Below are 18,466 nucleotides of genomic sequence, written 5' to 3'. Positions count from 1 at the left end.
CTTGGGATATCTGGGTAGCTCAGTGTTTGAGCGTCTGCTTCAGCTCATGGTGTGATCCTGGAGTTCCAGGATAGAGTCCCAGATTGGGTTCCCTGCACGGAGCCTTCTTCTCCCTCTGCCTATGTCTCTGCCTCTGTGTGTGTGTGTGTGTGTGTGTGTATCTCTAATGAATAAATAAATAAAATCTTAAAAAAAAAAAAAACCCCAACCATTTAGCTCAATCATCCTGCATCACTTTTTTAAGTAGAGTGTAATTTGTTTGTTCTCTTGTATATTGTAATATTGTATATTATTAAATATACAGTGTGATTTTTAGCGTAAAATGAAAGAATCTGATTTAAGAAAGAATTTTACATTACAAATTATTCATCTGAGAGCTTTCAAAAGGTTCAATTTTTTTTTTTTTAATTTTTATTTATTTATGATAGTCACAGAGAGAGAGAGAGAGGCAGAGACACAGGCAGAGGGAGAAGCAGGCTCCATGCACCGGGAGCCCGATGTGGGATTCGATCCTGGGTCTCCAGGATCGCGCCCTGGGCCAAAGGCAGGCGCCAAACCGCTGCGCCACCCAGGGATCCAAAAGGTTCAATTTTTATGCATAGGATTGCAGTATAGTAGTCCTTTGTGTTTTTTTGATGATAACTTTAGTATTGGTGATTAGAGAGCTGGAATTCATTAGTATGCTGCCAGAGAACCTACCTTTTCTTTGTTGTCTGTTTGCCAACAATTTCAATTAGGGAAAAAGAATACAGAATTGTTGTGCCCAAGATTACGTAACCGAGAAACCACCAAGGAACCGACACTGATGCAAACACACAAGGGTTTATTTACAAGCTCGAGCTTGGGTCCAAGAATACCTGACACAGCGGAGCAGGGACTTGGACCCCGAGGTGGGTTTCAGCTTAGTTTTAAGGGCTGGTCTAGGGGAACTCCAGAAGGGGTGGAGGAATTTCTCAAGTTCTGTTTAGATTCTGATATGGGGCTTTCAAGGGCATTGAGCTCTGTTCTCATTCTAATATGGGACTTTCTGCCATGGGCGTTAAGCTCTGTTCTCATTCTAATATAGGGCTTCTTGCCACTGGCTTGGGCTCTGTTCTCATTCTAATATGGGGCTTTCTAGGGCATTAAGCTGTAAACTGTTTTTTGGGGTTTTTTTTTCCTGTAACTGAAGTAATGTAAATTTCAGCTCTTATTCACAGAGGCCTGGGATGGCTGTACTTCTGCTAACAATAAACTTAAAGTGGAATGGCCTTAATTTTCTCGGCCTCCAAAAGAACGACAAGGGGGCCAGATGAAATATAGGACAGCCAGTTAAAATTGAATTTCAGATGCTACTTATACTAAGAAATTTCCATTGGTAGTGGATGTGACTGCCTCCTGGGGTTGTAGAGCCTTCCTGGACCCCATCCCCTTTTGATCTGAACCTTGGGCAGTTCTAAAGGAGGAAGCAGCCTTGAAGACCTGCCTTTTTTTAATGTCCCAGAGCAGGGTCCCCCTGGCAACATGGGGTACCTCTGGGGCAAGGTCACACCTGGCCCTTTGGCAATCATGGCACCCCTATTTGTCACAACCACTTTGCTAACCTCTCCCTTCCCCAATAGTAAGTATAGTCACTTTTGTTTGCCTTTTTGTGCTCACTCCATTTACTCTTGGCAGAGAGGGAAGATAAGAAGTTGGGCAGTACCTTTGGGTGGGGGAGGACACCTGTGGTTTTTAATGGGAAATACCTCTCAGAGATGCTCCTATGGGCTAGGAGCAGTGCTGCATATTTAAAAATAGTTATTCCCTAAGGCATACTCGGGTCCAGGTTTGTATACTTGTGGACAATTTCTACTAAAGCAACTTTGAAATAGAGCAGGATTTTCATCAGTTCTTTCCTGAATTTTGTTAAAATGTATAGGTTTAGTAAAGCTTTATTTCATTCCATGTATCAGGCAGGTAATCATATGATCTCGTTTCTTTCTTCCCTATCCTCCTGATAGTTACAATGTGGTTCAGTATTTGGGACAACAGCACCCCCCTCCACATAATGTTCTATGTCCTTGTTGACAATTCATCATCAAACTCTTGGGCACCAAGAGTTTGGGCACTGACCCAGATACAGTTTCTTTCCTCAGGGGTGCAGCAGTGAGTTAGTATGATATATATCAAACAAACACAATGGATCAAACATCATCAAACTTAATGGATATTTGTTGAAAACTCTCAATAAATTGAGAAGGGTTTTCAGAATGTAATCCTAATTGTTGTTTTATTTGACCCAAGTCTGACATGGAGAACAGGGCATGGACTTGAATAGTGCCCATTTCTCCCTTAGCCACCTCTCTAAGAGAATATAATCCTAATATAGGAGGAGTTCCAAGGATATAAGGAGTCCTGCTCCTAGAGTACCCAGCTGAGCTGGGCATATAAGGGCCTTCAGGCTTAGAAGGAGAAGTGACAGAATAAGTGTCCTCTTCATTTGAAGAGGCTTGTTATTCCTTTGACAACTTAGATTCACTAGGATGAAACCTGTTTAGATGATCATTATCCAATATATCAGGAGGAGGTTTGTTGGTCTGATTAGTGGCCAAACTCAAGAGGCCCTTAGGTCAGGGTCTGGATCTAGAACCCAGAAGCCTGAACATGGGGTTTCTGTCCATTACGTTATTTCTTTCAATAGAGATCTTATAAGTCCTATTGAAAGTGAGTGTCTCATTAGTGGGCCAGTTTTTCTCATCTCCTAGAGTACTGAGGCCATGCAGTATTACAGATTATTTTCTTTTTCCGTAAACCTTGCAATGCAAATTGTTTCTGATGGGTTAAAAGACATCCCAAGGGAATGTCTTTCAATCCTTGGGGATTGAAAAAGAAGCTCTGATGCATTACCAAGAAAATCAGCCCCACCCCTTGACTCCCAGGTGCCATCCCTTGTGCATGATATGTCAGAGTGGTGTCACAGTGACCTGAGGCATCCCTCAAATGAAATTGCTATGATCACCACTTTCTGTAAAGGCCCTATAGGAGGGAGGTCTGCCCTCCTCTCACTTCCCAAATGCATTCTATACTATGATGCATGCCGACATATGGACCAAGTTTACCCTGCTGTGAAGGCCCCACTGCACCTTGGCTTGCCTTCTAGTGAAGGCTGTACCATGAAGGCCATGAAGAACCCACTGTTTATAACTCATGGAAAACATTTGAAAAGTTTTACAAGAGGAAAGTGCCCAATTTTGTAACTTAAGAGGACATGTCCTTAGTAGAGGACATTGACCAACAGTAAAGATAAAAATCCATCGTGATCTAAGTGATATTCCAATATCTGTGGTCTTTACACCCAGATTCCTTAGGAAATGTTCCCTGGTTGGGTTTTAACTCAACTGAGTACTGGTTTTGGCCAGCTCCCACTGGATGTCTCAAGGCCAGAAGCAGCAAGAACAGAGATGTGGAGGGGATCACATTAGACAAATGAGGAGGAAATCTCAAACAGCAGTCTCAAGATTGGCAGCCATGGTAGTTAGGCAGCTGTCTTATGCCCAAGACAGACAGCTTTGTATAAGGACAGGAATAAAGAGAGGGTTTCAGGTTTCTGGGTCTTATTACCATTCCAGCCAGAGTACTACCAGTCAGAAGACAGGCATTTTTCTCCTCAAAGAGTAGTCATGGGCTAGAGGATGGCAGCCTGAGCAATTGGCATGCAATAAGACTACTCTTTGAAAAGCCCCTGGAATGAAAGTAATGAGGAGAGGTAAGAAAGTACTCACCAGTTTTCACCATGGCTTAGAGTCCAGAAGAAAAGAGTTAAAGCTCCACCCTGGATGCCAAATGATGTAGTTTTTGGAATGGTGTTGTTGGTGTTCAGAGCTGAAGGTCAGGAAATAATTCTTCAAATATCTTCATTGCAAAAATTTGGTATTTTTAAAGCACAGGCACAGGACACCTGTGCAGAAAAAGCTGAATTGGGGTTGTGACTTTCAAGTTGGGAGGAAGTTAGGAACAGTACAAGCCTCTAAGGTATTTTGGAAACAAGGTTTGCAGGATCCTCGGGGACCTAGCTATTTTTAGGGAAAGGTCATTTATTACCGTTTAGTAAAAACTCAGTCATGAGACTTTCAGATGTTTATCAGTGGGCCATATGCTTGGAGGGTGATTGCTAACACATATCTAGGTGGGGAGTAGAGATAAAGGAAGTTTCCAAAGGAATTTTTATGTTAAAGAAGACTTATACGATCCTGGAGGCTGGGGTAATGTTAAGCTAAGATTGCCTTAAAAAAAAAAAAAAAAAAAAAAAGCTAAGATTGCCTTTTGCCCTTAACATATTAACATTGAGGCAGCTTAGTTCCTAGAGGAATGTCACCTTGCCTATTTCAAGGACTTGCCAATGGGTTGTAAGTAGTAAGGAAATTTAATTCTTTCTTTGCCTTGTTTTCCACATTACTAATAACTGGGCAAGTCCTCACTTACTGGGGCTGCTTTTAGCAAAGACCTCTGTGATATCACTGCTTCAAGGAACTATAATTCAAAAAGGGGATGATATTTTAATTTGTAGTCCTACAAAGAAAACATCTGATAAAAATTCTAAGACCTTAGCTTAATTTCTTGGCAGACAGAGGGTATCATGTCTTCCCTAAAAAGACACCAATATCTAACCAGGAAGTACACTATTTGGGATATTAACTAACAAAAGGTCACCATTCTCTATATACTGATAGGAAAAGGCTATCTTGAGCCTCCAACTACTAAGAAACAATTCCACACTTTCCTAGTCATGGCAGGCTTCTGCCCTCTATGAATTCCAGGAATTGGGCTCTTAGCCAAGCTACTGTATGATTCAATTAAACCTCTTAATGAAGAGCCTTTACTCAGGACTAAGCCCCCAGAAGACCTCCAGAACATTAAAATATAAGTTCCTATCAGTTCCAGATGTGGCTCTACCAAATTTTGGAAAACCTTTTACTTTATGTGTAGCAGAGAAACACGGCCAAGAGCTGGGACTTCTTACCCAAAAATTAGGAAATAAAACAAGATCAGTGGGCTATATTTCTAAGCCAATTGATAGTGTAGCACAACGGTGACCACTTACCTGCAATCAGTGGCTGTGATTGCCCTTCTGCTAGAGGAAGCTTCAAAACTTACTATGGAGCAGTCCTGAACTGTGATGACCTCATACCAGGTCCAAAGTGTTACAGAAACTAAAGGTTAAAAATAAAAAAAAAAAAAAAGAAACTAAAGGTTAGGAATGCCTGAGTGGCTCAGTAGTTGAGCATCTGCCTTCAGCTCATGGTGTGAGCCCAGGGTCTTGAGATCAAGTCCCACATCAGGCTCCCTGAATGAAGCCTGCTTCTCCCTCTGCCTGCATCTCTGCCTCTCTCTGTGTCTTTCATGAATAAATAAATAAAATCTAAAAAAAAAAAAAACAAAAAAAACCAAACATCTAAAGTTTATCAATGAATGACAGAGGGCTGACTTACTAAATACCAGGCTATGCTTTTAGGCATACCTAAAGTGGTCCTTAAGACCTGTCAGACTTTAAATTCAGCTACTCATATGCCTGGACCTGACTATTGTACTTCAATAGAACATAGCTGATCAGAGGTTATTGGTTTTGTTTTTTCTAGCTGATCAGACTGAAAAGATTCTCCTATTGATAATGCAGATAACAGTTGGTTTGCTGGTGGCAATAGTTTTGTAGGAAAGGCGATAAGAAAATCTTGGTACATGAGGTGCTTGGGTGCCTCAGTTAAGTGTCTGACCCTTGATTTCTGCTCAGGTCATGATCTCAGGGTCCTTAGATTGAGCTCTGTGCTCAGCATGGAATCTGCTTGTCCCTCTCTCTCTGCACCCAAATAAATACATAAATAAATAAATAAGAAAAAAAAAGAAAAGCTGGGTATGCAAATCAGTCTAACTCAGACTATTGAGGCCAAAGTTCTTCCAGGAAATACATCTACCCAAAAAGCATAGTTAATGACACTCATTCATGCTTTTTAGTTGGCAGAGGGCTTCAGAATCAATATCTATACTGACTCTACATATGCCTTCCAGGTTCCACACATGCATGAGGCAATCTGGAAAGAGAGGGGGCTGTTATCAAGTCATAACTCTCCCATTAAATATGGACCTGAAATAATAGCTCTCTTAGAAGCTGTTAACAAACCCAGAGAGTTGGCTATAATTCACCTCAGGGAACATCCAAAGGATGACACCATGGAATCTAAAGGGAATAACAGCCAAGGAGGCTGCTCAAAGCCTGTAAATACTGAGTCTCATAGCAGTCCTGTCACCAAGAAAAGATATATGTCCAGTTTATTCAGATCAAGAAACCTGAGTAATCCAGGAACAGTGATTTTCAAAAAGAAATGTGCAGGACTAGCTTATAAATGATAGAGGAAAAGTCTTTATACCCAGAGTCAACCAATGGAAACTAGTTCAGGGATACATCAGGGTACTCATTTGGGTTAAAAAGGCCCTGGAACAAATGGCTAAAAACACCTATGATGGGATTAACTTAACCACTACCATAAAACAGTTCTGTCAGTCATGCGCTATTATTCATTGAGCACACCAAATCTAGAAGGTGCTACTCGTCCCACTCTTCCCTCTTGGCCCCCCTCTTGCTCTTTTAAGGGCAATCCAAAGGCAGGGGACATATCCTAGGGAGGGCTGGCAATTAGATTTCATGCAAATGCAATCATGTAAAGGATGTAAGTAAATACTTATGAAAACACTTCTACTGGTTCCCTTGTAAAACAGTAAAAGCTACTGAGGTGACAAAAACATTGCTAAGGGAAATTGTCGCTAGATTTGGACTCTCTTGGTTTCTACAAAATGATAACAGACCTTCTTTTATTGCACAAATAACTCACCAAATAGGTTGGGCCTTAAAAGTTACCCTTTACATTAGGTCTGGTATCCACAATCCTCTGGAAAGGTGGAAAACGTTAACCACACCTTAAAGTGGCATCTGCCCAAACTAGAGATTGAGACTCAAGAAAACTGGATTACTCTTTTGCTAATAGGGCTTCTCAGAATGAGGATTGCCCCAAAACAACCAATAAGGTTAAGCTCCTTTGAGTTACTAAATGGAAAAAGTTTAAACTCCTTTTTCAAATTGTAGACCTATCAATAGATGGAGACTATAGTGGTCTTTATTTTTTTCATTTTTTTATTTTTTATTTTTTATTCTCATCTTATAGTGCTCTTTAAATTAATCACTTGAGGCCATATTAATTAACAAATCTCTAAATGAATATGCAAACCATATCCCTCCTAACCCTGATCTGACGGTCTCTAGCAACCCACCCTATATGAACCCCAGAGACATGGTTTATTTAAAAGATGGTAAGTCTAATGCACCAGGGAATTTAACTCCAAAACAGAAACAGCCCCTACCGGGTCATTTTATGTACTCCCACTGCAATAAATATAAAGGGGCACTCTTCATGGGCTCTTATATCTAGAAGAAAACCTGTTATCTCCTTCACAGGAAATCAATATGGAAACTCACATGTCTTTCTATTCCTGTGAACCTGTGGGAAGACCTCAACTTTCACCTCAAAGGACAATAAAGAACTGAAGGAAAATTTTAGTTAACTATCAAAGATCTTTTTATTTAGTCTTCTCTTTCTTTTTTTTTAAATAAATTAATTTTTTATTGGTGTTCAATTTACCAACATACAGAATAACACCCAGTGCTCATCCCGTCAAGTGCCCCCCTCAGTGCCCATCACCCATTCACCCCCACCCCCCGCCCTCCTCCCCTTCCACCACCCCTAGTTCGTTTCCCAGAGTTAGGAGTCTTTTTCTTCTCCCTTCCCTTATATTCCCTTTCACTATTATTTATATTCCCCAAATGAATGAGAACATAGACTGTCCTTCTCCGATTGACTTACTTCACTCAGCATAATACCCTCCAGTTCCATCCACGTTGAAGCAAATGGTGGGTATTTGTCGTTTCTAATAGCTGAGTAATATTCCATTGTATACATAAACCACATCTTCTTTATCCATTCATCTTTCGATGGACACCGAGGCTCCTTCCACAGTTTGGCTATTGTGGACATTGCTGCTAGAAACATCGGGGTGCAGGTGTCCCGGCGTTTCATTGCATCTGAATCTTTGGGGTAAATCCCCAACAGTGCAATTGCTGGGTCGTAGGGCAGGTCTATTTTTAACTCTTTGAGGAACCTCTACACAGTTTTCCAGAGTGGCTGCACCAGTTCACATTCCCACCAACAGTGTAAGAGGGTTCCCTTTTCTCCGCATCCTCTCCAACATGTGTGGTTTCCTGCCTTGTTAATTTTCCCCATTCTCACTGGTGTGAGGTGGTATCTCATTGTGGTTTTGATTTGTATTTCCCTAATGACAGGGGATGTGGAGCATTTTCTCATGGCATGTTGGCCATGTCTATGTCTTCCTCTGTGAGATTTCTGTTCATGTCTTTTGCCCATTTCATGATTAGATTGTTTGTCTCTTTGGTGTTAAGTTTAATAAGTTCTTTATAGATCTTGGAAACTAGCCCTTTATCTGATATGTCATTTGCAAATATCTTCTCCCATTCTGTAGGTTGTCTTTGAGTTTTGTTGACTGTATCCTTTGCTGTGCAAAAGCTTCTTATCTTGATGAAGTCCCAATAGTTCATTTTTGCTTTTGTTTCTTTTGCCTTCGTGGATGTATCTTGCAAGAAGTTACTGTGGCCGAGTTCAAAAAGGGTGTTGACTGTGTTCTCCTCTAGGATTTTGATGGAATCTTGTCTCATATTTAGATCTTTCATCCATTTTGAGTTTATCTTTGTGTATGGTGCAAGAGAGTGGTCTAGTTTCATTCTTCTGCATGTGGATGTCCAATTTTCCCAGCACCATTTATTGAAGTAGTCTTCTCTTTCTTATCATAATACTAACCTTCTTTTGTTGTCTTTTTTGTGTCTCCCTGTTGTGCCCAAGATTGTGAATCTGAGAAACCACCAAGGAGCTGACACCAATGCAAGTACATGAGGGTTTATTAACAAGCTCAAGCTTGGGTCCAAGTATACCGGACACAGCGGAGCAGGGACTTGGACCCCAGGTGGGTTTCAGTTGGGTTTTTATGGGCTGGTCTAGGGGATTTCCAGAAGGAGTGGAGGAATTTCTTAAGCTCTGTTCTCATTCTGATATGGGGCTTCCTGCCGTGGGCATTAAGCACAGGGGTCTGAGATGGCTGTACTTGTGCTAACGCTGAACTTGAGGTGGAATGGCCTTAATTTTCTCAGCCTCCACATCCCTACCTGGTACCAAGACTCCTCACTGCCATAACTTCTAGTTATAGATGATCCTTTCTTACTCAAAGAGATTCATATATGTTGTTTCCCTTGGATTGGATGCCTCTGCCTTTTGTGACTCATATATATAAATTCCTCAACTGACCAATGTTGACCAGTACATAGGGACATCTCTACCCCCCTATTCAGCAGGAAGAAGTTACAGAAGGTGAGACCTCCCACCTTCAGTAACCTTAAAGATTTAAGGGGAAAATTGAAAAAAAAATTGTTCAGGGGAAAGGATGTGGGATACAAAGGCAGAAGTAAATGTAGATAATATTTAATGTTCTTATAATGTGTAGCCCATTGACAAATACTTGGGGGAGGCAAAGTATATAGCCTTTCCCCAGGAAGCTCACAAATATCTTAATGTTAATGCTTTGAGAGAGGGAAAAACAACCTTAGTTTGAAACTAGTGAAAGGGAATAAAGGGGAAAGGAGAGAAAATGAGTGGGAAATATCAGAGAAGGTGACAGAACATGAGACTCCTAACTCTGGGAAACGAACAAGGGTGGTGGAAAGGGAGGTGGGTGGGGGGGTGGGGTACTGGGTGACAGGCACTGAGGGGGGCACTTGATGGGATGAGCACAGGGTGTTAAGCTATATGTTGGCAAATAAAAAGAAGTTAAAAAAAAAAAAAAAGAAAGAAACGAGCAAGGCCTCCAGGATCCTGTGAGTCTTCTTTAACATATGAAAATCCTTTTGAAACTTCCCTTATTTTTACTTCCCTCAACCACAAAGTACATAATCAGTTGCTCCAACAGCAGGGCAGGATGTGTTGGGAGAAGAAAATGCCCAGGTCTGGGATTCTGAGAACTCACAGGCATTTTTCCTGGGAGATTGCCAAGGCTTTTGATACTTTAAGGCTATCTATATCCTGCCTCCAGAGAGAACAGCCACCTCTTTCCTGAGGCCAGGTCTCCAGTGATCTAGTGGAAAATCTTGCCAGATCTAAGTCCAAACTTCACAATGCCTGTTGCTCTGTATGTCTCTCAAATAAATAAACAAAATCTTAAAACAAACAAACAAAACAAAACAAAAAATAACTGCATTGCTGAATGACCTAGAAAGGTCCAAACACTGTTTAAAAGAACAAAGTTGGAAAATCACATAACTTGATTTCAAGATCTGTAAAAAAACAATAGCAATCAAGGTAGCGTGGTGGAAATGGCTTCAGAATTAATACAAAGAACAGAGTAGAGTCCAGAAATAGATCCACAATTTACCCCACTGTTTTCCTGACCAAACGCAAAGATAATCCAACGGCAAGAGGGGAAATTACACTTTAGCTACTATTCAGTGTCTCATTTTTTCCAAATAACATGGTATTCTTGAGATCTATCAATTTTATCACTTTGATGAAACTTTGATTCTTTTGCTGCTGAGTAGTATCCTTTCTTAAAGATAACTACTTGTGTATGCTTAGCCATTCTCCTCCTGATGGATATCTGAATTGTTTCCAGTATGAAACTGCTATGAAAAAGTAGTTAAAAACATTTTGATAAAACTCTGCTTATGGACACTTGTTTTATTTCTCTTGAGTAAGTACTGAGGGGTGGAGTTACTGGCTTAAAGGACAGTGTTAATTTACTTTTATGAGATAATGTCAGCGAGTGTACCATGTTACACTCCCACAAGTAACTTATGAGTCTTTTGGTTGTGTCAGATCCTTTCTGACCCATTGTGGATGTCTTTTTCAAATTTCAGCCCTTTAGGTTTGTGTATCTGCCCCTTATTGTAGTTTTGCTTTGTGTTTCCCTGACAACTAATCATGTTGAGCGCTATGCCTCTGTTTACTGATGTGGTTTGGAGTGCTGGGGTTCTGACCTTATGGCCAAGGAGCTGTCTTTGTTGCAAAAAGGTGGTTTTATTAAAGCAGGGGGACAGGACCCTTGGGCAGCAAGAACTTCCCTGGGGTTATGAGGAATGGCTGGTATAGACTTTGGAATTGGGGGAGGTAAAGACAAAGGGAAGCTTACAAAAGGACTGTCATATACTAAAGAAGACTCTCAGAATCCTGGAAGCCTTGCTATTTTCAAGCTAAAGTTGTTCTACCTTTAAGCAATGCATTAACATTAAGACAGTTGGGAGTTTTCTCAAGAATGTTACAGTCAGCCTGTCTCAAGTATTTGTCAATAGCCTGTAGGTCATAAGAAAATGTAATTTTATCTACATTTCCTTTTTGCTTGTGTTCCCCACACCATTTACTACCATTTGTACATTTTCTTCTATGAAGGACAATGCATATTCTTTGCTTATTTTATTTTTTATTTTGCACTGCAAGGTGAATTTAAGTGACTGCCTGCCCTTTAGGAAAGGAGGTCACATTACATACTTTCAGAGACACCCCCATTGTTGTCTGTCACTTTGGTATAGAAAGCCATTTCTTGCTTTCTTAGGAGACTGAAAGGCACATAAGCTTTGTGGCTTAATCCTTTTGTACTGAGCTGGAGCAAAAGGTAGACAGGGTGGTGGTCTGGGCAGATTGGCAGAGCAAGTGTTTGCGCTAAAGTTCTCACTGTCAGAGATAGTTTGGCCTGGTTGGATGTTCTGGTGTCCCTCCTCTGTCCAGTCCACCAGCTCACTGCTCTGGATCCACAGCTGGGTCTCCCTCAGGTGCCTCCATGGAGTCAGTGGCACTGCTTACGTTCCTGCTGATGTCTCCTTGGCTAGTGCTGGAGATATAACCTCAGCCTAGCAGGTATGTCCTGTCCTGGCTGGTGAGGTGCAGACCACAATGGGACCTTCCCAGCCATGGCCACCATGGGGCTGGAGCTTGTTTTGCTGGTGGTGACTGAGCAGAAGGACTTCCTCTGCAAATCATGGTGATTTGCAGCAAGCATAATTTTGAGCACCTACAGAATCTTCATCCTTACCAGCTTCAAGCTGCTTCTCTCAAAGAACTGGATCACATCCCCAAAGAGCCACCAAGCCACTGCTGCACCTCATCTGGTTTTACCACTACTGGGGGCTGATCCTGAGTCTGGGAGGTTCCTCCCCTCCTAGAGCAAATAAGCAGTCTTGCCTTCTTAGCTGCCCATGCTGCTGGGCCTGCTGACCACAGACAGAGTGCAGGGCTCACTTGCTCATTTTCATATCACGTTGTTTTTGTTGTTTTAAATATTTTATTTATTTATTTCAGAGAGAGAGAGAGAGAGAGAGAGAGAGAGAGAGCAGGAGTAGGGGGAAGGGGAGCAGCAGAGGCAAAAGGAGAAGTAGGCTCCTTGCTGCACAGGGAGCCCAATGAAGGGCTCAATCCCAGGACCCTTGTGATACTAGAGAATTTGGTTCTTGTCTCACAGAGTTGAAGAATGAATCTCGTGGACACAGGAAAATGAGTAAAGCAGTAGAAGTTTATTAAGCAAGGATACAGAGAAAGCTCTCAGAAGTGAGAGGGGTCCTGACAGGGTTGCCACTGAGGGCTTTTTGGCTGGCCTTTTATTGGAAACCTAACCAGAGAGCCCAAGGCCTTGGGATTTCTTTACGCTGTCTCAGTGATTGAGATTAGTGAATCTCTGGGATTGTCTGGTAGCCATCAAAGGGAGATACTCTGTAACACTTCAAAGTTAGGGAGTTTAGCACTGTGAGAGAACTATGTTTACTTCTTTCTCTGTTTTTACTGTCTTATCTCTGTTTCCTTGGGATGGGTAGGAACCTAACTCTGGACCATTTGGTGTCCTTGGGATTTATGGGAGCCCAACTCTGGGCCTTTCCCTTATCTTTCCCTGTCTAACCACACCTGCCCCTAACTCATTCTTACATCACTGGGATCATGACCTGAGCTGAAGGCAGATGCCTAACTGACTGAGCCCCCTAGGCACCACTTTTTTTTATTTTTAAGTAAGCTCAATGCCCAACATGGATCTTGAACTCTTGACCCCAAGGTCAAGATTGGCATGCTCTACTAAGCCAGCCAGGTGTCCCACCAGGATGTTTGTTTTAATTAGGGAGGTTTAGGAAATCTCTCTGTCTTTTGATTTGTAGTAGATTTAACAAAAATATACATACTATAAGTGATATGTAAATATGTATATTATTTAAATATGAAACATTGATATGCATTTTATTGATGTATATGAAAATTCCCATACACTTGATTTATAAATAGATACTAGTATATATAATATCTCCTTTATGTAATGTATTAAACAAATTCATCAAATATATACTTGATATTGAATACAGCAAACAGAATAGATATCAAATGTATATAACATATATTATAAGATGATGTCCAATTTCCTCCTAAAAGTTTACAATTTTTCTGTTCCTATTTGGATGTATGACCAACATTAAGTTAAAGTTGGGATGTGGTGTGTTTCATGGAGATTCTTTATTTTGTCAGGAAAGAAATTCCAAAATTCTAGAGACTTTTGTAATTCCCTTTTCAGTAACAACTGCCCTAATCAAGACATAGAACATTTCCATCACTCCAGAAATATCCCTTTTGCTTCTTCACAATCAATTACTTTTACCCACTTTTGTAGAGCATTGATAATTGTTACTTTTACGTAAGACAGAAAGATCAAATCCCAGACTGCAGTTCAATATGAAATGTGTTGACAAAGTGTATCAGTCAGGGTCTACTCAGGATGCAGACCCCACCAGTGACTGGAACAGGGCCTATTTTTGATTAATTTATTTGTTTATTTAATTTACATTTTACCTAGTGAGTATACAGTAAACAACTGGTTTCTGGAGTAGAATTCAATGATTCATCACTTACATACAACAGCCAGTGTTTATCACAATAAGTGTCCACCTCAACATCTTTCACCCATCTAGCCTATCCCCCCACCCACCTCTGTCCATCAGCCCTCTATTCTTTATGGTTAAGAGCCTCTTGTGTTTTATTTCCCTCTCCCCTTCTCCCCCACCCATATGTTCATATATTTTGATTCTTAAATTCCAAAAATATGTAAAATCAGTAGGTATTGTTCTCTGACTATATATTCTCTGACTTATTTAACTTAGCATTATATACTCTACCTCCATCCGTGTAGTTGCAAATGGCATTATTTCTTTCTTTTTGATAGCTGAGTAGTAAGTAATCTGTTGTGTGTGTGTATGTGTGTGTATATTATACCTTCTCACTCCATCAGTCAATGGGCATTTGGGTTCTCTCTTTAGATGGGCTATAGTTGATAATGCTACTATATATATTGAGGTGTATGGACCACTTTAAATCTATTTCTGTATCCTTTGTGTAATTACATAGTTGTGCAACTGCTGGATCTTAGGGTACTTCTATTTTTAACGTTTTGAGGAACCTCCATACTGTTTTCCAGAATGGCTGCACCAGTTTGCATTGCCACCAATTGTGTAAGAGGTTCTGCTTTCTCCACATCTCTCCAACACCTCTTGTTTCTGTGTTATTCATTTGAGCCATTCTTTTCTTTTTTTTTTTTCATTTGAACCATTCTGACAGGTGCGAGGTGGTATCTCTTCGTGGCTTTGATTTTATTCCCCTGATGATGAGTGATGTTGAGTGTTTTTTCCATGACATCTTTTTTGGATGTTGTCTTTGCAAAAGTATCTATTCATGTCTTCTGCCCATTTCTGACTGGATTGTTCTTCTGAGTGTTGAGTTTGTTAAGTTCTTTATAGATTTTGGATACTAAATGTTTATTCAATATATCATTTACGACTATCTTCTCCCATTCCACATGCTGCCTGTTAGTTCTCTTGATTGTTTCCTTCACTGTGCAGAAGATTTTTATCTTGATGAAGTCCCAATAGTTCATTTTTGCTTTTGATTACCTTGCCTCCCACAATGTATCTAGTAAGAAGTTGCTGCAGTTTGCACAAAGATATTTCTCTGTTCTCCTCTAGGATTCTGATGGTTTCCTGTCTCAAATTTAGGTCTTTCATTTATTTTGAGTTTATTATTGTGTAGGGTATAAAAAAGTAGTCCAGGTTAATTTTTTTCCATGTGGCTGTCCAATTTTTATAATACCATTTGTTGAAGTGACTGTCTTCTTTCCATTGGATATTCTTTTCTGCTTTATCAAGATTAGTTGACCATTTCATTGAGTGTTCATTTCTGGGTTCTGTATTCTGTTCCATTGATCTACATGTCTGATTTTGTGCCAGTACCATACTGTCTTGATAGTCACAGCTCTGTAATCCAGCTTGAAGTTCATAATTGTGATGCCTCCAGCTTTGCTTTTCTCTTTCAACATTATGTTCATCATTTAGGATCTCTTCTGGTTCCACAAAAATTTTAGGATTATTTTTACCAGGTCTGTAAAAATGCCCGTGCTATTTTGATAGGGATTGCATTGAATGTATAGATTGCTTTGGGTAGTATAAGCATTTTAATGATGTTTGTTTTTCCAATCCATGAGCATGCAATATCCTTCCATTTCTTTGTGTCTTCCTTGTCTCTTCCAAAAGTGTTCTATAGTTTTCAGAGTACAGATCTTTTATCAACTTGGTTGGTTTTATTCCTACGAATCCTATTTTTTTATATAATTGCAAATGGGATCAAATCCTTGATTTCTTTTTTGATGTTCATTATTGGTGATAGAAATGCAACAGATTTTAATACATTGATTTTATATCCTGCAACTTTACTGGTTTCATATATTAGTAGTAACTGGTTTTGGTGGAGTCTTTCAGGTTTTATATGGAGTACCAAGTTCTCTGCGAATAGTGAGATTTTGACTACTTCCTCAACATTTTAGATGCCTTTGATTTCTTTGTGTTGTCTGACTGCTGAGGCTGGGACTTCCAATACTGTGTTCAGTAGTAATTGTGAGACTGGACATCCCTGACTTTTCTTGACCATAGGAGAAAGACTCTCGATTTTTCCCCATTGAAGGCAATATTAGTTGTGGGTCTTCTATATATGGCCTTTCTAAAGTTGAGGTATGTTCCATCTATCCCTCTTTGTTGAGGTTTTTTTTAATCAAGTAATGCTACTATATTCTGTTAAATGCTTTTTGTGAGAGGGTCATATGCTTCTTATCCTTTCTTTTAATAATGTAATATATTATATTGTTTGATTTGTGAATATTGAACCATTTCTGTAAGAGACAGGGCCAATTTACTAGGATGAATTATTACCTGAAAAAGAAAGGTGCTTTGCTATCACAAGGATAAAAGAGAACTCTAAAGAATACAGAATTACAGCAGAGGCACAAGCTCCACCAGGCAGATCTGCCTGATGGAATTTCAGTGGAGAATAAGCTACTTAAGGAAGGAAGCTCCTCACTTTTCTGGTAAAAGTGGGAGCATGCATCTGGGTTTTGGAAGCATCAAAGTGGCCAGAACAGGTTCCTGACAGAAGTGTTCAAGGCTGGAGTGGCAGTGGCAGTGACGTCTGGATATGTTTTGCCATCTGGTGGCCAAAAGGGAAAGGCCAGGGGAATCCCTAAGAAGCAACACCAGACACACTGAGTGAGGTAGCTGCTTTCTACCGTGCAGTTGTACGTGATGCTGACAATCTGGGCAGAGCTTCCTGTCCCAGCACTTCATAGGTCTCTATCATTATATTTCCAGTGCTTACCATTTCTGTTGCCGAATCTTATTTTTTTTTATCACATTAATCTAAGTTTATCAGACCACCAACTTTTAGCTTTACTGATTTTCTCTAGCATGCATCTGCTTTCTTTTAATGAAGTTCTGCTTTAATATTTGTACTGTAGTTGCTTCTACTTTCTTTTGTTCTATTTACTATTTATTTATTTATTTATTTAAGAGGGGGAGAGTGTGTGTGATACAGAGAGAGAGAGAGCATAAGCTGAGGGAAAGGCAGAGAGAGAGGGAGAAGCAGGCCCCCCTGCTGAGCAGAGACCCTGATGCAGAACTCAATCCCAGGACCCAAGGATCATGACCTGAGCCAAAGGCAGATGCTCAACTATCTGAGCCCCCCAGGTGCCCAATTACTATTCTTCTCTGGCTTCTTATAGGAGAAGCTTCCTTAATTGATTTTCAGCATTTCTTCTTTTCTAATATAGACACATGAAACTTTCTTTATCCATCTAACCTACATCCCATGCAAAATTCTATTTTTATTACTAGTCAGTCCAGAATTCTTTCTGAAATTTTCTGTGATGTGTGTTTTGACCCATGGCTCATGTAGAAGTGTGTTGCTTCAGTCCAAGTAGGAAAGGGAATCTCAGTTCTCTCCATGTCATTGATTTCACATTGAAATCCACACTTTTCAGAGGGCACAGTCAGTGTGAGTTCAGTCTTTACTATTTGTTGACACTTGGTTCCTCATCCACCATACAGTCTATTCTGGTGATCATTTTGTCTGAAATGCCATGGGATGTATATTCTGAGTTGTGTGTACTGTTGGATATATTTGTTCTGTTTGGTAGTCATGTTGTTCTAGTCTCCGTATTGCGACTGGGTTTTCCTTCTTATTCTAGCAGTTAAAGAGTTATGTGTATAACTCCAGTATGGGATTTGTCTGTTTCTTCCTTTTATTTTGAGGTCATGTTTATATGTGCATATAAATATAGGATTTTTGTATTATCTCGCTGCCCTGACCCTCTTAATTAATAAATATTCCACTTTGTCTCAGGTAGTAATTCTTCACTTGGAGTCAGCTTTGTCTTATAGTAATAGAGCACCACTGCTTTCTTTGGTTTGTCTCTGCAAGGTGTTCATTTTTCCAACCTTTTATTTTCAACTTTTTATTTTCAGTCTGCATGTGCTACTTGTCAACAGCATGGAATTCCATCTTTCATTTTATTTCAGTCTGCCTTATTTGCTGAAATTTGCTTTTTTTTTAGTCTACTTATATTTCATGAATCATTGGTGCATAATCATAATTCAACTCTTGCTGTTTTGTGTCAGCATTCTTCTATTTGTTACTTTATCACTCTTTGTGCTTTTGTTCTCATGAATTATTTTTAATTATTCCATTCTCTTCTCTGTTGTCTTTAGTGATATCTAGATCATATTGTTTGATGACTATACCTTTTAGATTTAGCTTTATTTCTTTTTTTTTGATGAAATATTTTTAATGTTTTACTTCTCCTGTGCTAACATATATAGTTACACATATATGTAGAAATTTATATCTATTTCTAGGTTAGTGTACACAGATTATACATATTTTTTTCAATTTAATTGGCAGTCAAGCTACAGATTCAATACATATACCCTCTACTTAGAGTTGTGTGGCTGATAGCAGTTTTCATACTTCTAACCTCTCAGTCTTAAGACTCACGAGATTGA

The 18,466-nt window shown here is 39.9% G+C and overlaps 1 protein-coding gene across 8 annotated transcripts in view; it reads right to left on the bottom strand.

The window, feature by feature from the left end:
- Positions 1 to 18,466, bottom strand: part of LOC140611785 (cryptic protein-like) — an 81,697-nt gene that overhangs the window by 31,835 nt on the left and 31,396 nt on the right. For 6 of the 8 annotated variants that reach the window (XM_072788668.1, XM_072788674.1, XM_072788670.1 and 3 more), the window contains 2 exons: positions 5,063 to 5,171; positions 3,744 to 3,919 (listed from right to left, as the gene is read on the bottom strand). In XM_072788668.1, the coding sequence (XP_072644769.1) occupies positions 3,744 to 3,756 (13 nt within the window). In that variant the 5' untranslated portion in view covers positions 3,757 to 3,919; positions 5,063 to 5,171. The remainder of the gene's footprint in view (positions 1 to 3,743; positions 3,920 to 5,062; positions 5,172 to 18,466) is intronic. The other 2 variants (XM_072788669.1, XM_072788675.1) reach the window with 1 other exon arrangement.

This window comes from Canis lupus, chromosome 20 (assembly GCF_048164855.1).
Source record: "Canis lupus baileyi chromosome 20, mCanLup2.hap1, whole genome shotgun sequence".
Lineage (NCBI taxonomy): Eukaryota > Metazoa > Chordata > Mammalia > Carnivora > Canidae > Canis > Canis lupus.
Note: the sequence above shows the minus strand (reverse complement) of the source record. Positions and strands in the feature narration are given on the sequence as shown.